The sequence below is a fragment of the Giraffa tippelskirchi genome, chromosome 2, assembly GCF_054371585.1.
Source record: "Giraffa tippelskirchi isolate mGirTip1 chromosome 2, T2T-mGirTip1v1.2.pri, whole genome shotgun sequence".
NCBI lineage: Eukaryota > Metazoa > Chordata > Mammalia > Artiodactyla > Giraffidae > Giraffa > Giraffa tippelskirchi.
The window spans coordinates 103091760-103114674 of NC_137276.1; the positions used below are offsets into that span (position 1 = coordinate 103091760).

At 41.0% G+C, this 22915-nt stretch overlaps 1 protein-coding gene across 5 annotated transcripts in view; it reads left to right on the forward strand.

Annotated features, from left to right (window-relative positions):
- Nucleotides 1–22915, forward strand: part of CPNE4 (copine 4) — a 635297-nt gene that overhangs the window by 472814 nt on the left and 139568 nt on the right. For all 5 annotated transcript variants that reach the window (XM_081569846.1, XM_081569842.1, XM_081569843.1 and 2 more), the window contains exons 6-7: nucleotides 18119–18202; nucleotides 21103–21192. In XM_081569846.1, the coding sequence (XP_081425972.1) occupies nucleotides 18119–18202; nucleotides 21103–21192 (174 nt within the window). The remainder of the gene's footprint in view (nucleotides 1–18118; nucleotides 18203–21102; nucleotides 21193–22915) is intronic.

Below are 22915 nucleotides of genomic sequence, written 5' to 3' on the forward strand. Positions count from 1 at the left end.
TAATTCACCAGACTCCTTTGTCATATCTTACCTGGGGACACTATAAGCCATTGGGTCAGTGTGTAGCAGTTTTAAACTACTCACTTCATGGCTTCTCATGACTTCTTCCCATTTAGTCACGCACTCCAACTGATTTATGTTACAGAGCAAGGGGATGTGGGGGTTTGTCAGTGGGTCCATCAGCTCTAAGGTATATAAGCAGTTTCCCTTCATGCAAATGAGCACTTGCTCACAGAACTGAAAGATCCCCATCCACACCTACCATGGTTCTCGATGGCTGTGCCCTCCCTGAACTGTGTAGATTGCTCATTACTGAGACCTCAGTCCCCTGGAGCCACAGACAGCAGGTCCTCTTTAATGAGGTGGGATCTTTCCCAGACTCAGTCACCCAGAGAGGAGTGGGCCCTGTTCATAACAAAGCAGAAGCCGTTGCTCCACTGTGGACTAGGAGATGAATGGTCTCAGATAGAAAGAGATTGTAGAGATGAGGAGAAAGACGATACCATGAAGATCCGCTCACACAACCTCTTTAGGAAACAGTGGCTCAGCAAGGCCTAATGACCTGCACCAAGACACTGCTGCCTGGTTATTTATTACTGCATCACAAACTACCTCAAAACCTGGTGACTTAAATTAACAACTACTTTTTTATGTGTTATCATTTTGAGGGTCAGAAATTCAGGCAGGGTTCAACTGGGCAATTCTTCTGTTCCTTATAACATTGACAGGAGTCAGTCAGCTAGGGACTTTCCTTGTGGTCCAGTGGTTAGGAATTCACCTGCCAACACAGGGGATGTGGGTTCAATCCCTGGTCTAAGAAGATTCCACATTCTGTGGGGCAACTAAGCCCATGCACCACAATTACGGAGCCTGCACTCTAGAGCCTGTGAACCACAACTACTGAAACCCATGCGCCCTAGAGCCCATGCTCCACAACATGATAAGCTACTGCCATGAGAAGTCTGCCCACCACAACTAGAGAGTAACTCCTGCTCGCTGCAACTAGAGAAAGCATGTGCCCAGCAACGAAGACCTAGCACAGTCAAAAATAAATAACTAATAAAATTAAAAAGAGGTCAGTCAGTTATACTCAGCTGGTGGAAGAGCTTTCACTCACATGCTTGGCACATAGGATTGCTGGAAGGCTGGGCTTCACCAGGTCGGTCAGTCAGAGTACCTTCATGGTGGTCTTAGGTTTATCACATTTTCTATATGGTGGCTAGCTTGAGATATCATTCCAAGAGAAGCCACTGAAAGCTGTGTGGTCTTCCTTTTTTTAAATTTTTTAATTGGAGGATAATTGCTTTACAATGTTGTGGTAGTTTCTGCTGTACACAGCAGGGAATGGAGATGGTAGGACGAATTGACAAAGTAGCACTGACATAAAAACATTGCCATGTGTGTGGCCTTTTCTGACCTAGCCTTGAAAGTCATGCATTATCACTTCTGCTGCTGCTGTTGGTTACAAGTGAGTCATAAGGCTGCCCAGAGTTGAGGAGAGGAAAATGACTCCTTGTCTTGGTAGGAGAGTGGCAAAATCATAATACATAAAAAAGCATGTGGACATTGTGGTGGAAAATGCAACCTGCCACAGTATTTTTGTGACAGAATCAGAATAAGAGAGGACAATTATTTCATGTCACAGCTAGTAAAATAGTTCCCAGAGGTTCTCAAGGAAGACCTCCTTCTAGCCTTAGCACCAAATGAGGTTGTTGCTCCCTGCATGTTAACAGTTAAACTTATATCTATTAATTGAGAAAACAGACCATGATTAAATGCCACTGAGGTAAGTTCAGTTCAGTTCAGTCGCTCAGTCGTGTCCGACTCTCTGCGACCCCATGAATTGCAGCACGCCAGGCCTCTCTGTCCATCACCAACTCCCGGAGTCTACCCAAACCCATGTTCATCGAGTCGGTGATGCCATCCAACCACTGAGGTAAACAGATCTCTTAATTTAAAACATTTTGCTAATTAGTATCATGAGAGCAACTAATTTTGATCTACATTTGAAAAAATTTCAGTATGAATGTGCTATATCCAATTCAGAATAGTTATGGACAGCTGGGCCCCCAGTCTCCTTGAAGTAATTCTCCAGTTATCCACATACCTCTGGTAGAAAACTCTGGCCTAATACAAATAGCCTTCTTTTACATATGAAAATGTCAGAGTTTAAGGATGTGAAATGACTTACCCAAGGCCACAGACACTCACACCCACACTCACAATCATAGACAAAGAGGAACCCAATCAATTTGCCCAACTACAATCTAAATCTTTTTGGGGGGCAGAGACTTAATGAACACAGGTTAGATTGGTCTTGGGCTGTGGAGAACTTGGTTATATTCCCATGTATTTCAGGGAAGAGGGGATCTAGGCAAGAGGAAGATGAGAGTATGTATGCTATTAGGCAGCAGTCCTCAAGGTGTGGTCCCAGGTCCCAAGACCGTTTCAGAAGAATGTATGAGGTCAAAACCATTTTCATAGCAATGCTAGGACATTATTTTCTATCTTCATTCTCATTCTGTCACATGTGTACAGTGATTTTCCAGAAACTACTTGATGCCCAATATCACAAGAGATTGAATGCAGCAGCAGGTATGAGAATCCCACTGCCTTCTATTGATCCAGTCATTAAATTGATCTACGAAGATGTAACATAGTGACATTCTTCTGACAATTTTATACATTTGGAAAATATAATTATATTCCATTAAAATGCATTTTTATTATGATATAATGGGTTTATCTTTATTATTTTAAAAATGATATAACAAATGAATGTTTTTAAAATTTCTCAGCTTTAGCTTATAATATGGTAAAGTATTATTAGATATAATCCACATAAACAAAAGCTCCTTCGTGTCCTCAATAATTTAAGTGTATAAAATGGTCCTAAGACCAAAAAGTTTGAGAACTGCTGTTGTGGAGTATATTTCTTTTGCAAACCATGAAGACAGGTAAATGTATCTTTTCTTTGAAAGAAGTAGTTGGTTTTTTTTTTAAATTGCAGATGAGAATAATTCATTTTTTCAGAGCTTGTAATTGCTTTACAATATTGTATTGGTTTCTTCCATACATCAACATGCATCAGCCATAGGTACACACATGTCCCCTCCTTCCTGAACCTCCCTTCCACCTCCCACCCCATCCCATCCCACTAGGTTGTCACAGAGCACCAGATTTGAGCTCCGTGGGTCATACAACAAATTTCCACTGGCTATCTAATTTTACACATGGTAATGTATATGTTTCAACGCTACTCTCTCAATTAATCCTACTCTCCATGTCCATGTATCTGTTCTCTATGTGTGTGTCTCTATTTTTGCCCTGCAAATAGTTTCATCAGTAGCATCTTTCTAGATTCTATGTGTGTGTGTGTGCTTAGTCGTGTCCAACTCTTTGCAACCCCATGGAGTGTAGCTATATGTGCGTTAATATACAATATTTCTCTTTCTCTTTCTGACTTACTTCACTCTGTATAATAGGCTCTAGGTTTATCCACCTTATTAGAACCAAATCAAATGCTTTTCTTGTTATGGCTGAGAAATAGTCCATTGTATATATGTACCACAATTTCTTTATCCATTTATCTGTTGATGGATATCTACTTGCTTCCATGTCCTATCTATTGTAAATAGTACTGCAGTGAACATTGGAGTACATGTGTCTTTTTCAATTATGGTTTCCTCAGGAAGAGAAGGAAATGGCAACCCACTCCAGTGTTCTTGCCTGGAGAATCCCAGGGACGGAGGAGCCTGGTGGGCTGCCGTCTATGGGGGTCACACAGAGTCGGACACGACTGAAGCGACTTAGCAGGGCATATGAACAGTAGCGGGATTTTTGGGTCATATGGTAATTCTATTCCTATTTTTTTAAGGAATCGCCATACTGTTCTCCAAAGTGGCTGTATCATTTTACATTCTCACCAACAGTGCAAGAGGATTCCCTTTTCTCCACACCCTCTCCAGCATTTATTCTTTGTAGATTTTTTAATAATGGCCATTTTGACAGGTGTGAGGTGATACTTCATTGTTGTTTTGATTTGCATTTCTCTAATAATGAGTGATGAAGAGCATCTTTTCATGTGTTTGTTGGCCATCTGTATCTCTTCTTTAGTGAAATGTCTGTTTAGATTTTCCACCTATTTTTTTTTTTTTTGATTGGGTTGTTTGTTTTTCTGGTATTCAGCTGCATGATCTGCTTGTATATTCTGGAGATTAATCATTTGTCAGTTGTTTCACTTGCAATTATTTTCTCCCATTCTGAGGGTTGTCTTTTCACCTTGCTTATAGTTGCCTTCATTGTGCAAGAGCTTTGAAGTTTAATTAGGTCCCATTTGTTTATTTTTGTTTTTATTTCCATTACAATGACCCAGTGAGGTGGGTCATTGCTGTGATTGATGTATGTTGAAGAGTGTACTGCCTACGTTTTACACTAAGAGCTTTACGTTTCTGGCCTTACATTTAAATTTAAGTCTTTAACCTATTTTGAGTTTATTTTGTATAGGGTGTTAGGAAGTGTTCTAGTTTCATTCTTTTGCATGTAGCTGTCCAGTTTTCCCAGAACCACTTATTGAAGAGGCTGTCTTTTCTCCATTGTATATTCTTGCCTCCTTTGTCAAAGATAAGCTGCCCATAGGTGTGTGGGTTTATCTTTGAGCTTTCCATTTTATTCCATTGATCTATATTTCTGTTTCTGTGCCAGTATCATACCGTCTTGATGACTGTAACATAGTCTGAAGTCAGGAAGGTTGAGTCCTCCAGTTGTATTCTTCTTTCTCAAGATTGCTTTGGCTATTTGGGGTCTTTTGTGTTTCCATGCAAATTGTGAAAATTTTTGTTCTAGTTCTGTAAAAAAAAATATCACTGGTAGTTTGATAGTGATTGCATTGAATCTGCTTTGGGTAGTATAGTCATTATCACAGTATTAATTCTTCCAGTCCAAGAATATGGTATATCTCTCCATCTGTTTGTATCATCTCTGATTTCTTTTATCAGTGTCTTTTAGTTTTCTGCATACAGGGCTTTTTTCTCTTTAGGTGGGTTTATTCCTAAGTATTTTATTCTCTTTGTTGCAATGGTCAATGATAATGTTTCCTTAACGTGTATTTATGAATTTTCATTGTTAATGTAAAGGAATGCAAGGGATTTCTGTGTATTAATTTTATATCCTGAAACTTGACTATATTCATTGATTAACTCGAATAATTTTCTGGTGAAACCTTTAGGGTTTTCTATGTAGGGAATCATGTCATCAGCAAACTGTGTGTGTTTTACTTCTTCTTTTCCAATTCTGATTCCTTTTATTTCTTCTCTGATTTCTGTGGCTAGGACTTCCAAAACTATGTTGAATGATAGTGGTGAGAGTGGGCACCCTTTTCTTATTTCTGATCTTAGAGGAAATGCTCTCAGTTTTCATTATTGAGAATAGTGTTTGCTCTGGGCTTGTTGTATATGGCCTTGATTATGTTAAGGTAGGTTCCTTCTATGCCCACTTTCTGGAGCGCTTTTATCATACATAGGCATTGTATTTTATCAAAATCTTTCTCTGTATGTATTGAGATGATCATATGACTTTTATCTTTCAGTTTGTTGATATATCACACTGATTTATGTATATTGAAGAATTCTTGGATCTCTGGGTAAATCCCACTTAACCATGGTGTACAATCCTTTTAATACATTGTTGGATTCTGTTTGCTAGAATTTTGTTTAGGATTTTTGCATCTATGTTCATCAGTGATTTTGGCATATATATATATATACATATATATATATATATATACATATATATATATATATACATATATATATATATATACACACACACACACATACACACACACACACACACACTTGTGACATACTTGTCTGGTTTTAGTATCATGGTGATATTGGCCTTGTAGAATGAGTTTGCGAGTTTTCCTTCTGCGATTTTCTGGAAGAGTTTGAGAAGGATATGTGTTAGCTCTTCTCTAAATTTTTGGTATACTTTGCCTATGAGGCCATCTGGCCCTTGACTTTCGTTTATTAAAAGAGTTTTTATTACAGTTTCAATTTCAGTGCTTATAATTTGTTCATGTTTTCTATTTCTTCCTGGTTCAGTTTTGGAAGGTTGTACTTTTCTAAGAACTTATCCATTTCTTCCAGGTTGTCCATTTTATTGGCATATAGTTGTTGATAGTAGTCTCTTATGATCCTTTGTATTTCTGCATTGTCTTTTTTTGTTTCCAATTTTATTGATTTGAGTCTCCTCCCTTTTTTTCTTGATGAATCTGGCTAGTGGTTTGTCAATTTTGTTTATCTTCTTGAAGAACCAGCTTTTAGTTTTAATCATCTTTGCTATTGTCTCTTTCATTTCATTTTCATTTATTTCTGCTCTGAACTTTACAATTTGTTTCCTTTCTTTGGAGTTTTCTGTTCTTCTTTTCTAGTTCTTCTTTTCTAGGTGTTTGTTTTTTGTCTCTCTTGTTTCTTGAGGTAGGCTTGTATTACTATAAACTTCCCTGTTAGAACTGCTTTTGCTGCGTCCCATAAGGTTTTGTGTGGTTGTATTTTCATTGTCATTTATTTCTAGGTATTTTTTTAAATTTCATTTTTGGTCTCTTCAGTGATCTATTGGTTATTCAGAAGCATGTTGTTTAGCCTCCATGTGTTTTTGTTTTTTACAGGTTTTTTTTTTTTCCTGTAGTTGATATCTAGTCTCAAATCATTGTGGTCAGATAAGGTGCTTGATACAATTTCAATTTTCTTAAATTTACTGAAGCTTGATTTGTGACCCAAGATGCAGTGCATCCTGGAGTGTTCCATGTGCACTTGAGAAAAATGTTTATTCTGTTGCTTTGGGGTGGAATGTCCTGAAGATATCAGTTAAGTCCACCTGGTCTAATGTGTGATTTAATGCTTGTGTTGCCTTATTAATTTTCTGTACAGATGATCTGTCCATTAGTGTAAGTGGGGTGTTAAAGTCCCTCACTATAATTATGTTATCATTGATTTCCTCTTTTATGGTTGTTAGCATTTGCCTTATGTATTAAGTTGCTCCTATGTTGGGTGCATAATTTATGATTGTTACATCTTCTTTTGGATTGATCCCTTGATCATTATATATGCCTTTCCTCATGTCTTGTAACAGTTTTTTAAAATATCAATTTAGTCTGATATGAGAATTGCTACTCCTGCTTTCTTCTGATTCCAATTTGCATGGAATATGTTTTTCATTCCCTGACTTTCAGTCTGTATGTGTCCTTAGGCCTGAAGTGGATCTCTTGTAGGCAGCATAAACACAGACTTTGCTTCTGTATCCATTCAGCTAGTCTGTGCCTTTTGGTTGGGGCATATAATCCATTTACATTAAAGTAGTTATTGACATGTGTGTTCCTATTGTCATTTTCTCAATCATTTAGGGTTTGTTTTTTTCTTCTCTTGTGTTTCCTGCTAGAGATGTTCCTTTAACGTTTGTTGTAAATCTGGTTTGGTGATGCTGAATTCTCTTAGCTTTTGTTTGTTGGTAAAGCTTTTGATTTCACCATCTAATCTGAATTAAATTCTTGCTGTTTAGAGTAATCTTGGTTGTAGGTTTTTGTCTTTCACTTTAAATATATCCTGCCACTCATTTCTGGCCTGCAGATTTTCTGTTAAAAAATTCACTATTAGCCTTACAAGGATTCCTTTATGTTATTTTTTGCTTTTCACTTGTAGCTTCTTATGTTTAATTTTTATTAGTTTTATTAGTATTGTCTTGGTGTACTTCTCTTTGGGTTTATCCTTTATGGGACTCTCTGGGCTTCCTGGACCTGGGTGGCTATTTCCTTTTCCATGTTAAGGAAGTTTTCAACTATAATCTCCTCAAATATTTTCTCATACCCTTTCTTTTTCTCTTCTGGGACCCTTATAATTTGAATGTTGGTACATTTAATATTGTCCCAGAGGTCTCTAAGACTGTCCTCAATTCTTTTCATTCTTTTTTCTTTACCCTGTTCCTTGGCAGCTATTTCTATCATTCTATCTTCCAGCTCACTTATCCTTTCTTCCTCAGTTATTCTGCTATCAATAGAGCATTTCTAATTTCAGTGATTGTGTTCTTCATCACTGTTTATTCTTTATGTCTTCTAGGTCTTTGTTAAACGTTTTAAATGTCGCTTGCATTTTCTCCATTCTATTTTCAATATTTTGAGAATTCTTTACTATCATTACTCTAAATTCTTTTTCAGATAGGTTGCCTATTTCCTCTTCATTTATTTGGTCTTGTAGTTTTTTCCCTTACTCCTTCATCTGTAACATATATTTTTGTCCTTTCATTTTCCTTTTTGATGAGTGGAACTGTGTTCTGTCTCACTAGTTATTTGACCTGAGGTTTCCAGCAGTGAAGTTTGCAAGCAGTTGGTTAGATCTGGGTCTTGGTGTTGAGATGTGGACCTCGGGGATCACTCACTCTGATTAATATTTTCTGGGACCTGACATCCTCTATTGTTTCAGCAGTTCAGACTCAATGCTCCCACCTCAGGGGTTCAAGCCTGATCTCTGGCCAATGAACTGGGATCCCACAAGCCATGAGGTGTGGAGAAAAAAATAAAAAAGGGGGGAAAAGGCAGAACAATAACAAAAAATAACAACTGCTGAAGGGGAAATATGTACTCCAATAGTAAAGAGAGAGAAGGAAAAAAGGGGAAATATATATATAAATAAGAGGGGGAAGAATAATAACAAAGACTAAAAAGTACTAAACTAAGTTTAGAAAGCTAACAGAAATAGTAGAAAAAAATAAGTATATGTATGAAACAATTACTGGAGAGTAAAACCAAACTCCACTGGTAAATAGTAAAAGTAATAATAAAAACCAAAAGGCAGAACAAACCTTGGCTGTAAAGGGCAGGGGTTAGGTGGGGAATGGCTTAAGGGGTGGCAGTTTTTAGGTGGAGGTGGGAGTCACATGAGGGTGAGGTCCTGACTCAGGACCCAAGCCTCCAGAAAAGGCCCTGAATGGGGGTGGAGGGGGACCCAGGCTCCACGCAACCAAGGTGGCCTCTGCAGTGCCTTTGGCTTTGGGGTGTAGAAGATAAGGTCCAGGTCCCAGGAGGCTCCCGGGGCTGAGTGGGTGACAGAACACCAGATGGATTCCCCTTTCTTCCACACCTGAAGGGACCCCTTCCCTGCTCGCCCTACTCTGTCTTCCCTCCCTCCAGCACCTGCAGGCCCTATGTGGGCAGTGTGTGCCCTTGATGGTGGCCCTGAAGGACAGAGGGGGCCCCAGAGGGTGGAGATGGATCCTCAGAGGGCAGAGGGCTCAGCCTGGAAAGCAGAGGGGAGGCCAAAGGTAAGCGGGCCCTAGCGGATGGAGGGGGTGCCCCTCCAGAAGGAGGAGGGAACCAGAGTGTTTAAGGGGGTCCCAGATGGTGGTGGGCCAGGTTCAGAGAGCAGTCAGGGCCCTTGGAGGGGTGAGGGACCCACAGAGGACAGGAACCCTGGAGGGAGGAAGAACATGGAGAACAGAGACGGACTCTGGAGGGTGGAGGCAGGGGGTGTCCTGTATGGCTGAGGGCTCAGCCTGGAGGGAGGGGTGCCTGAGAGGTGGGGGAGGGCCTTGAAGGGTAGAGGGGAACTGGAGGGAGGAAACTGGAAGGTGGAGAGCAGAGGGAGACCTGGAGAAGTCCTTGGAAGGTGACCTGGGCCCTGGAGGGCAGAAGTGGTCCCAAAGGGCAAAGAGAGGTCAGCCTGGGGGCCTTAGGAAGCTTCCCAGGGCCCTTGGGCAGGGGACCGCCAGGCAGTTCCCTATTTCTGGAACCCCACAGGAGCCTCCCCACTTCTCAGGTGCAGATGACCCACGGGTGTTGGGGGTAAGGAGTAGGGGTGGGGAATCCCTCAAGAGCAGGGCGTCCCAGAGAACAAAGGGAAGATGGCTCAGTGAGAGACTAGAGAGGGCCACGGAGGGCAGAGGAGCCCCCAGAAGGCAGATACCCCTACCCCTGGCCCCAGAAGACACCCTGGGGCCAAGTGCAACGGGTACCCCACTGGATCCTCCAGCCCTTTCAGGGGTCTCTCCCTCTCCCAGTAGAGCAGGCACGCTGCTCTGGACGCCCAAAGGCACCCAAACCATTCCCAGCTTGGCGCCCAAACCTCTTCTCCCCCAGCAGCCCTGCACTCCTTCAGTTGGAGTGAAAGGGAAACCCCACGGGCTTCCTCCAACCCTTGAGGATCCCTCCCACTACCGGCTGAGCAGGCATGCTGCTCCTGGCACCCAAGGACTCACAAACGGCTCCCAGTATGCCCAATGGCTCCTGCAACCAAACTGTTTCCCCTCCCCCAGCAGCGCCTCTGTCCTATGTGGGAGTGAAAGAGAAGCGCGGCCCTCCCTCTCCCAGCCAAGCAGGCACACTGCTCCAGGCACCCAAAGGCACCTAAGCAGCTCCTGGCACCCAAATGTTCCCCGAGCCCCAACTGCTCCCCCTCCCCCATCAGCCCCTCTGTCTCTGGTCCTCTGGCCTGGACCTTCCCTCACTCCCGGCTACCCAGTACCTGGTCACCCCTGGGGCTCCTCCCCGCAGGCTGTCTGCCAGAGATCCCTCACCAGGTGCCTGATAAGTCCTTTCCAAGGCTGTCCAGACGAGCAGCTATCTACTCAAGACAGAAATCCAGTAGGCTTCATGAGATTCACACATAAAATAGGTGAGGTTTGCAGGAAATAACGGTTTTAGTGTAATGTTAATGTAATTCGCTTAGTGGAGGGATGGACTTTTTAACTCCTAAAACTCCTCATTACATTAGCAGCTGCTGCTGCTACTGCTAAGTCGCTTCAGTCGTGTCCGACTCTATGCGACTCCATAGATGGCAGCCCACCATGCTCCTCCGTCCCTGGGATTCTCCAGGCAAGAACACTGGAGTGGGTTGCCATTTCTTTCTCCAATGTCCAGGAAAGTGAAAAGTGAAAGTGAAGTCGCTCAGTCGTGTCCGACTCTTAGCAGCTAGTTGGTGATTAATCTAACAAGTAAAGATATGAATTGAATTACTTTGGAACATTCAAGCTGACAAAGTGTTCTTTCTCCTCTCTTTCCTGAGAAAGTATTCTTGTTGGTATGATAGAACTGATTCTTGCACTGGTGTACTTAACATCTGTAATCATGATCATTATATGCTGTATTTTTTAATGTTGCTGTGAAGCTAGTTTGATGGGGTGCTATATAAGCAGCTAAATGTCTCTAAAGTAGAGGTTGGCAAACTTTTCCTATAAAGGACCAGATGGTGAATAGTTTAGACTTTGCAGATTGTATGGTCTCTGTCCCAACAACGAGTCTTTGCTTTTGCAGCATGAAAACAGCCATGTGCTGTGCTGTGCTTAGTTGCTCAGTCATGACAGCACTTAAGTGAATGAGCATGACAATGTTCCAATAAAACTTTATTTACAAAACAAGCAGTGGGCTGAATTTGGACCATATGCCATAGTTTGCCGACCCCTGTTCTATAGCAATGGTAACTCTGTCAGGCTGTGCTGTGATTTTACTATGTTCAAGTATGCCTGCCTGAACACTAATACACCCTACATTAGTGATATAAATTATCATTCATGATCATCTACAATGTACCAGGTGTCAGGTGTCACTCTGCATTACTCCCAAAACATAACCATATTCTTAACAATGGATCTTATTATTTCCAGTCTACAGATGAAGCACGGTGAGGCCAAACAATTTTCCCAAAGTCACAAGGTGAAGAAGTCACAGTGTCTGAATATGACCCCAAATCATTCAGTCTTTTCCAGTTCCAATATTCTATTTTCATGATCACTGTCATGGGTGTGCATTGCTTCCTTTTCTCTTTCAAACCTCAACTGACATCTCCCTTAACTAAATTTCCTTCATATTGGACTAAAAGAGCAAGGGCATATAGCCTCCAAGTTATTAAACATTTCACTATAGCAAAACTTTAGTAAAATGCCTCTCTCATTAATTTTCATTGTACTGAACTGTCCTAAAGGCCTTCTTAATACTGATGGTCAAAGCAAAGAAAGCTGAAAATTCCAGATTGTGGTCAAGTAACTATACAATTAGATGCAGATTTGTTGTTTTTAACTATGAATCTCTGAGTGTACATTTGAGATGCTTTTGAGCTGCTTATGAGTAGTTTTATGTCCAGAAATCAGATGGAAGTACTGCTAAATTCTTAATAGTAATTATCCCTGATATTTGTATAGTGCTTTTCTAAGTATCCTCATGTATTCTCTCTTTTATTGGTAATAATAAACAGCAGTAATGCTTTATGAGTGCTGATCATGTACCAGGCACTAGACTCAAAACTTTATGTGCATCACTTCCTCTAATCCTTCTGCATTGCTACACGGAAAGGCTGATACCCTTTCCAATTAATGGATAAGAAAACTGAGATGTGGAAAAATTAAATATCCTGTCCCAGGTCATCCCTATTGTATATGGTGGAATCAGGATTTGAAACCCAGTGCACTACATATTAGATTTTTAGTTGCTTGAAGGTGAAGATTGGGTCTGATCTTTCTTTTCTTGATTTATAGTACCTCCTCCTGACAATTCCATGCCAATCCTAAATAGTATCTTAAAAGAATGTGAAATGAAGTTAAAAAAATTACAATATACCTCCATTAGGAAAAATAAGATACTAAAGTATATATAGAGTACAATTACAAGTATTTTTTATAAGAAAAAAAGAAAATTATATCTAGATTCTGGAAAAAATTATCAAAATGTTATAGTTGTGGTATTATGGGTGAGATTATGGACCTTTTTTTTTCTTCTTTTTTTTCATATTTCTATTTTTTTATATATTTTCTTTTTTAATTTTATAAATTTATTTATTTTAGTTGGGGGCTAATTACTTTACAATATTGTAATAGTTTTTGCCATACATTGACATGAATCAGCCATGGGTTTACATGTGTTCCCCTTCCTGGACCCCCCACCCACCTCCCTCCCCATCCCATCCCTCTGGGTCATCCCATTGCCCCGGCCCTGAGCCCTTGTCTCATGCATCGAACATGGAATGGTGTTCTGTTTCACATATGATAATATACATGTTTCAGTGCTATTCTCCCAGAACGTCCCACCCTCACCTTCTCCCTCAGAGTCCATAAAATTGTTCCATGCATCTGTGTCTCTTATTCTGTCTCGCATATTTTAAATTTTTTGATATCATTATTTTAAAAAATAGAAAATAGATAACCCTATTTTCTATTTTTTAAAATAATGATAGCAAAAAATTTAAAATGATCAATAAAAGGAAAAAGAAAAATAACTGATAGAGTTCCTCCAGTGTATTAGGGGCCAAGAGTCTATCCCCCCTGGAGGAGGGCCCCAAGGGCATGCAGAGCATGCTAGTGTGTCCACACTAGGAAGTGGGGAGGGGGCTCCAGTTCTTTAACATAAGGGATGAGACACAAATAGACTTGAGGGGTGAATGTCTTGAGCAGATACGTGTTTGTGTGTCCCCACACAGTGAGGCCAAACAAACAGAAACATCGGAGTTTGAAGCAGAGAAAGATTTCTTTCAGGACCAAACAAGGAGAGATGGGTGGCTTATGCTCTAAAGTTTGACAAAACTTTTTTTGTCTTTTTTTTTCGTGTGTGTGCCACACTGCTTAGATTGTAGATTCTTAGTCCCCTGACCAGGAATTTAACCCGTACAATTGACAGTGAAAGCACAGAGCCCTAACCACTGCACACACTGCGCTACCAGGGAATTTCCTCAACACAGCATTTTTAAAATGCCAGGTGAAGGAAGAGGGTCCCAGGGTATGTGATCAGCTCATGCACAATTCTCTGATTGACTGATGGTGGTGAGATAACAGGAAAGTATCACAGGCGTTAACATGATCAATCCTTGGGTTCCAAGAGGCCTGGGTGCTATGTGCTGAAGGTCAATATTTAGTTCACATCTTCTGTTGGGTGGGAGGTTTTCACATCTGTGGAACAACTCAAGGCATGTGCATCTATCTGGGTATTTCAGAGAGGAGCTAAAGCAGAGGATGTGGTGAAAGGCTTTGTCTCAGAAAGGCCCCATAGGATCCTGCTCAGCTACACAAAGAGGTAGCCATCGATAGCAGTGTGTCTGGGAGGAGGCAGGAGCTGTTTCTGTGGAGAGACATGGTTTGCAGGGCAGACTTACTGATGAACGCAAGTGTCAATCAGACACCTTCAAAAATATAGAGGATGGGTACTTTCCAGACTCTGTGCTTTTGGTCCCAGTTGGGTGGGGAGGACAGCCAAAGGGAAAGCAGATATCCCCACCTCCCTCCTCTTTCTAAAGTACCGTACAAAGTTTTCTCTATGGAGCCAATCACATTATTTTCCTGCTCAAAATCCTCCAGTGGCTCACCACTGCCTCTCAGGTGAATGCGAACACTTGGGATACACCTGTAAGGTCCTCCACTTCATGGAGCTGCTCCACCAGTATTGCCTCCAACTCTTCTCCCGCAGAACCTTAGACTGCAGCGTAATTCAGCTACTTGGTGTGTCTTTTCTCTTTTACACCTTCAGTCAGTCTATTCCCTCCCTAGAAACATCCTCCTCACAACTGTGGACTTAATATTCATAACCTAAAAGTTGAGAGTTATGTTTTATTTGGTGGACATTTTTAGGACTTCAAGCCTTGGAGACAGTATCTCGAGTGACCTTGAGAGAAGGAGGAGGCGAGGAGAGGAGCCAGGTATATAGAAGTTTTGCCACAAAAGCTAGGTAGTCTTAACATCAAAAGATTATTGTTAATTAAAGAAAACCAGATACCCCAAGTTAAGAAACTAAACCCTTTTCTATGTATGGGAAGATGTAGGAATCTGGGCTCACTGAAATCATTTCTTTGATATGCACCTCATCTATCTGACCAGTATCCTGTGTTTTCTCATCCTGAGTTTCCTCAGGGTTCACTGTAGAGAGTGGCTGCAGTCTGATGGCTACTAGATGGCAAGTATTCTTACCTTCCTGAGTTCCCTCAGGGTTCACCAGCTCACCATCCCTGGTGGCTGCAATTGCTGATGACTGTGACATCCTTTGTTTTCCTTTTCTCAAAACCATATTTTACAGTCAAAATCCGTCGACTTTCCCTCTTCTCTGTTGTTCATTCATTCATTCGTAGTTAACCCTTGGTTATGTTTACGTGTATACTTAGCACCAAACTAGATAGCACTTTGGAGGGCTGAGAAAAGTTTTTATCCTTCCTTGTACCTTAATATCAAGCACAAGTTTCCAAGATCAGTATATTCCCTGAGAGTATTTTGTTGACTTAAAGACTAAGATGGCTGTAGGCTTTATTCTACTTTGCTGCCACCTGGATTTCTGGGGCAGGTAATAACCTGGTGGAATACATAGTAAGAGTGTGATGACTAAGCTGCTTCTCAGATAACCTCCTGTTATATACACAGTGTTCATGTCATTCATTCATTCACCTAGGTATTCATTCATATATCCAATATATACGTGTGCCACTAAAAACTAGGTGCTATAGAAGATGCTAAGGAAAATGTAGAAATATAAAGGAAAATAAGACATAATTCCTCCTCTCTGAAGAGTTAATAATCTATTAGGGTAAAAAGCAAACATAAAAGAAAGATATGCTGCTTCCAGTATTAAAGTTCTTGTTTGTTTTACGTTATTCTGCCACTGAAGAGAAGACAATGGCAACCCACTCCAGTACTCTTGCCTGGAGAATTTCATGGACGGAGGAGCCTGGTAGGCTGCAGTCCATGGGGTCGCTAGGAGTCAGACACGACTGAGCAACTTCACTTTTACTTTTCACTTTCATGCATTGGAAAAGGAAATGGCAACCCACTCCAGTATTCTTGCCTGGAGAATCCCAGGGACGGGGGAGCCTGGTGGGCTGCCGTCTATGGGGTCGCGCAGAGTCGGACACGACTGAAGCAACTTAGCATCTGCCACTGAAAACAACTGTAAACACTGAACAAGATACAAGGGACGTCTCTTTGGGAGTCTTTATTTTTTTTTTTTAATAAATTTATTTATTTTAGTTGGGGGCTAATTACTTTACAATATTGTAGTAGTTTTTGCCATACATTGACATGAATCAGCCATGGGTTTACATGTGTTCCCCATCCTGAATCCCCCTCCCACCTCCCTCCCCATCCCATCCCTCTGGGTCATCCCATTGCCCCAGCCCTGAGCATCTTTGGGAGTCTTTAAAGGCAGTAAAGACTTAGAAGTGAAGCTGGGAAGAAGAGAAATCCATTGAGATGATTCAGATAGTCTATGCAGATTTTCCACTCAAGACAATTCCATAAGGCTGATTCATAAAACCTAGGGATGGGGACTTGGGAAGCCTAGCAGAAAACAGCTACTAAGAAATAAAGAAACTGAGCGATGGTTTTGATAGTCTCATGGGATTGGGGAAGCAAAACTGGAACTCAGGGTTACAGGGACAGCTTGGGTTATTTGTAGAGGCTTCAGAGGAGGGAGTCAGCCCAATCATTAGAGTGACTTACTCTCTCAGGGCATTCACTAATTAGCAAATAGCAACTTAGAGAAAAACTGTACCAAGAACTGTAGAGCCAAGATATTATGGCCTAGAGCCTGTTATACAGAGTGAAGTACGTCAGAAAGAGAAAAACAAATATCATGTTTTTTTAAAAAATAGAAAAACAACTAACACATATACATGAAATCTAGAAAATTGGTAGAGATGAACCTATTTGCAGGGAAGGAATAGAAACACATAGAGAACAGACTTGTGGACACATTGTGGGGAAGGATAGGGTAGTCATGTATGGGTGTGAGAGTTGGACTATAAAGAAAGTTGAGCACCAAAGAATGGATGCTTTTGAACTGTGGTCTTGGAGAAGACTCTTGAGAGTCCCTTGGACTGCAAGGAGATCCAACCAGCCCATCCTAAAGGAACTCAGCCCTGAATATTCATTGGGAGGACTTATCTTGAAACTGAATCTCCAATCCTTTGGCCACCTGATGCGAAGAACTGACTCCTTGGAAAAGACCCTGATGCTGGGAAAGATTGAAGGCAGGAGGAGAAGGGGACAACAGAGGATGAGATGGTTGGGTGGCATCACCGACTCAATGGACATGAGTTTGAGTAATCTCTGGGAGTTGGCAATGGAAAGGGAAGCCTGGTGTGCTGCAGTCCACGGGATCACAAAGAGTCAGACACAACTGAGTGGCTGAACTGAACTGTCTAGTATTTAATAAAAATTAACAAGCATAGCAAGGGGCAGAACAGAGAAACAGATAATAACAGACTCACAGTGTCTGTAGTCACTGTCAACTTAAAAAATAGTCAAAACCTAAAAGTTGAGAGTTGTGTTTTATTTTGTGGGAATTTTTAGTAGTTCAAGCCTGAGAGACAGCATCTCACATGACCCTGAGAGACGGAGGGTCTCTCCATCTGTTTCAAAGAGGCAGGCGGGATGAGGAGTCAGGTTATAAAGAAGTTTGCAACAAGGGGCAGGTAGTCTGAACAAGAAAAGATTATTGTTAATTCAGGAAAGTTATTTCCTTATAATTTATTAAGGAAATATTTCTTTAGATATTTTGAGTTAAGGAATTTAGTGCTTGTCTATGTATAGGAAGATGCAAGAGTCTGGACTTACTGAAATCATTCCTTTAATATGCATCTCAGCTATTGGGGCCAGCATCCCACAACTTGATTTTTCACATCCTTAGTTCCTCATTCACCTTAGGGAGTGGGGGAAGCTTGTGGCAGCAACTTAATGACTGCCAGATAGGAGGCATTGCTCTTCCTGGGTGCCCTATGGGCCCAGAAATTAAATTTGGAGGCTCAGAATAGCTGATGACTGTGACATCCTTGTTTACTGATATGGCAGGAGATATTCCATTTCACACATCAGACACAGGCTTTACAATAACTAGGATGAACCTGTTTAAGACAGCAGATACACTGCTTCTTAGAGAACTGGCATTTGAACTGATCTTTAAAGACTGCTTGGGACTTCAATCAACCAAATGCTTTCTTCTCAAAGAACTTAGGGGTTCAGATACAGCTTCTTCTAGCCAAAGGTGATGAAGGCTAAAGCAAGGAAGTGTCAAATTCAGGGGTATTTTATCCCAGGCTGTATCAAATGTTTTTGTGCAAGGGGGAGGGGGAGGGAAACAAAACTCATTTTTGCTTATCTATTTTAGGATTTCTTCAGTAAATCTGACCCATTTCTGGAAATTTTTCGAATGAATGATGATGCAACTCAGCAGCTTGTGCACCGAACTGAGGTGAGCAGTGCCATCTTCAGTTTTGCCATCTCGTTTCCTTAAGATGATACACTGACCTTACTTTTCTTAATGTCTGTAGCTCTCCGCCAAGATCTGGGGTCTTCCCAGTCCTCTCTTTATTCTGAATGTGGGTGTTATAAGAGGAGACCCTTTCTCACCCATATTCTCCACTATTGACCTTTAATACAGAAAGCCAGAAACTTATTAATAATAAAAATATGAATCCTAGCTAACATTTAATGAGTGTAACTTGGTGCCAAGCAATCTATTGAGTGATTTTACATATATCATTTTATTTACTTCTCACAACTATGCCTTGACATGGTTAATATTACCCCATATTACAGATGAAGAAGCTGAACTTTGAGGAGGTTAATTCACCTTCCAGTTCTCATAGTGAGCAAGAGGTAGAGCTAAGGTTTGAATTGTGTGTGTTTGACCCTGAGCTTTGCTGTAATTTGAGAAGCCAATCAGCCTCCCCAGGGAAGTCCACACACAGTACTGATGTCAGGTCTGCATATGAACAGCTGCCGTGTATCAGCAGGCACTTGATCTGGCTGCATCTCCCTCTCATACTCCCACCTTCTCTCCACATGTCTGTGAACCTCATCCTTCGGTATCCCACCCACCACCGCCCGCGACCACAAACCCACTTACCAACCAACCCTAGACTCCGCTTTGTATTTTATTTTATGTATAAGTTAGTTCAAGAGAGAGACTTGTTGGGGTGAGAAGTGCATTGATAAGGAGGAATGGCTTGGAGGTGAGAGAACTGTTGTGCTTGCAGTGTAGGGTAAAGGAAGAAGGAACTGTCATGTCTGCTACAGAATTATAGTAGGGTGCTGTGTTCCCACACCTCACACTGGAAATCCAGTTCCTTTTCCCTGAAGTGGCAGAGTTGCAAGTAGCATTAGGGAAACATTTCGTGTCATATTTAAGGTAAGCAAAAACTGAATAGTCTTGGACAGGCTAGTCTGTGAATGTCATTTGGTACATGGTTAGCATTTAGTAAAAGAATGAATACATGAATGGAGTTGAATACAGATAGTATGTCCACTCTCTGTAATAGTACAATGTGACTCTTTGGACAGTCACAAACTATTCCCTAGGGAATAGTTTCAAATGCAACTTGGATGGTTACCCTGAGTGACACCTCGTTACCACCACCATTTAGAACTTTTTCCCCACATAAAGATTCCTTTGATGGAACAAAGTTCTTTCAGAAGAAGTAACTAAATGTTGGAGAGAATCAGAAGTGGTACCCATTCATGTCTTTGCCCAGCCTGTGCATGGGGACTTGAATGTACAGGGAGAAGGAAGAGGGGTGGCATCATATTAGACTTCTTATCTCCTGACGGCGTCCCTCCTCTCAGTTTTAACGCTGGTAAATCCCCCTGTTCCCAGAGTCCCTAACACTTCCCCATACCCCATTGTGAGGGGCTCCTGGAGTCTCACAAGAAATGTGATTGTAAAGTTTTCCAATGAATCAATCAACATAACATTGCTTTTTTTCCTCTTTCTTACTCAATAGATACAAAATAACCAGGCAATACTATTCTCTCTGGGTAAGCACAGGTGTGCACACACACATACAGATTTTAATTTCAGAGGAAATTTCTAGTTGAAATTTTGATTTGCTATTGAGTTTTACATAACTGTTGCAATGAAACACCTTCACTCTTAATATTTCTATAAAGGTGAGAGATTTAACCAAAATAATTTTATCTAACTTTTCTTCTCACTATCACTTTGATTATTCAAGGAATGAGAACAAAAAGCAAAGTCACACAGGAACATTATTTTTCTACTCTTTAATGCACTACAGGAAATTTAATAATGAGCCTACAGTATACTCAGTAATTCTTCATTATATTAAGGAATTCAGAAGAAGAGGGAATCACTTATAAAATGATTATGTTGAATACAGAATTAATTTTTTTTACAATACTAAAATTTATGCCAACTAAAGACTTCTTATGAAGAGAAATCAATATGACAGAATTCCATTTAACTTCATTTGTATGTCCCCTGGAACAGTGATTCTCAAATATCATGCATCAGGATCACCTAAGGACCCACCTAGGGAGTTTCTGGTATATCTGGTTGGAATCTAGGAATTTGTATTTAACAAGTTCCTGCAGATCCAAGAATCACATTTTGGGACCTGCCCCAGAGCATACAGTACAATCCTAGATACAGAGCAAATACTCACACATTCTAAACCAAATTGAATTATTTTAATCATTTGATGACAGAATAAGACTTGACTCAAATGGACCCTCAGGCAGGATTTAACCAAGTTCATGATTAGTAAACTGCCTTTAAAAGGATTACACTCCATTATAGTCTTAGTTTGTGATCCTGAAATTCTGAAGATCTGCCTTCATGCCTTCCAAGCATACTCCTAGGATTTTTCTTCTGACTTGCAATCTGATCTAACCAAGGTCACAGGTCACCAAAGACCACTCAACTTCAGCAATGGAATTTCCCACCTATAGGCTTTATGTATGCTGACCTCAGTAGAAGGGAATTTATGTCATAGCACTGACCTACAGAATGGGGGATCCTTTATCAGAGACAGGCAGCACATCTCCTTAATCCTACCCTCTCTTGATATAGAAGGGGTCATCTCCAACACCCACATACTGCACAATATTATTGTTATTATTCATAAAACAACAGCCAGGCTAGTAATAACAGGAGTTCTGCCCGTAATGTTCACTTAGTGAGCACCTTTCAAAGGTTTACTACTTCAAGTTTTCATTAAGGCACCTGTTGCAGACAATTGTCTGTTTCATAAGCTTCTCAAGCTTTCAGTGCTTCTCGAGTAGTTTTTATGTTGAAAGTGAAAATGTCAAGCATTTGCTCTCCCACCCACCACTCCTTTCTTTTTTCCTCAGGTTGTGATGAATAACTTAAGCCCAGCCTGGAAATCATTCAAAGTATCTGTAAACTCTCTATGCAGTGGAGATCCCGACCGCCGGCTGAAGGTCAGAAATCTGTGTCTAAGAAATGCAATTTTACGTGTTTAATCCTCCTGTTTCTCCTCAAGTGAATGTTGGCAAACTCAAAATTTTCTGTAGCTTTTACCTAGATCTCTTAGCATCTTGATGAAAAAAACAAGCGGTTTCCTTCTGCTAGGGCTTTTGCGGCTCCTGAGATAATAAGAGATAAATCTCAGTTGTGTTAGGTTCAGAGGCAAATCCCATGGCTTCTCAGAGAGAAATGTGGTAGTAAGTTCAAGGACTAATTAGGAGTTTTAATAAACACAAATACTGTTGTCAGTTATCTACTGCTGCATAAAATACTACTCCAATATTTAATATTAAAAACTATAGCCATTTATTTGGTTTATGATTCTGTGCATTGGCAAGCTGAGTTTATCTAAGAAGCTCTTCTGGAGAAAGGCAATGGTGACCCACTCCAATATCTCTTGCTTAGAAAATCCCATGGACAGAGGAGTCTGGTGGGCTAGAGTCTATGGGATCACAAAGAGTTGGACATGACTGACCACACACACACACCATGCCACAAGAGGGTCTTCTCTTGGTCTTGGGTGGACTTCCTTATGTATATGCAGTCAGCTGTGCCAAGCAGAATGCCTCGCTTCCTGGGGTTTGTCTGGCTATCCTCTGGAATGGAATGGTGGGGACATTCGTTTCTCATCATTTAGCAGGTCAGCTTGGACTGATACACTCAACAACTCTAGGGTCCAAAGGATCCAGGACAGAAGATGCACATGTCTTGAGGCCCAGTCTCAGACTCACATGAGGTCACTTCCTCTGTGTTCTACTGGCCACTCACATGGCCATCTCAGATTCAGGGATGAGGAAATAGGACATGGACTCCACTTCTTGGTGGAAGGAGCTGCAGAGTATGGTGGCCACTTTTTTCAATCTATCACACATGTTTTTTGAGTATCGTGGGAATGTAGAAGTTGGAAGAAAAGTTGCATTATGACAATCAGGATGACCAAAGAGGACAGTAGGCCAAGTGCCAGAAGCAGATGCCCAGAGGCATTCCTTATGGTCCTTGGTCTGGCTCTCACTCTATCTTGGAAGTCCAGAAGCTCCATGTTGTCAGTGTCCCAGAGGTTATTCTATCAATCAGGATGACTAAGTAGATTCAATAGAGGCCAGAGCTATAAACCAAAAGACCAGTTGGTTCATGTTTAGTGAAAAACTTGGCCCTCAAGCAGACTCAACATTCGTATCAGCTTTACCAGGTCATTTTCTCCATGTGGGTTAATTAACTATGGGGAAGACGGTTATTAGTGGGTTGTGTGAGAGCCTGAAAACAGAGCCAAGGAAGCTGGATAATGGAAATGGTTAGTGACTTTAAACTTTAAAAGCCTGGGACACCTACCACCGTGGTGGAATAATAGGCAGACTAAACATTCATACTGGGGGCACCAGCTCCCCTGGAAAATCTTGGATGGGCACTGCCAATGCCTATATTTGTAACTTTACACTCACTTTCCTTACTCTTTTTGCCCTGTAAACCTTCTTCTAGTGGATATAATTACTGGATTTGTCAATGTTATCCTTCAGATCAGAATCCTATCTTTTGGTTACTTCCAGACTCTTCATGTGACTTTACATCTTTGCTTAAAAAGCATTCTGTTTGAACTTTGTACTATACGTGGACATGCTTACTTCTGTGGTCTGGAGGAAGAGTTCAGAGTTATCCCTGATATCTCTTGTGGAAGTTTCC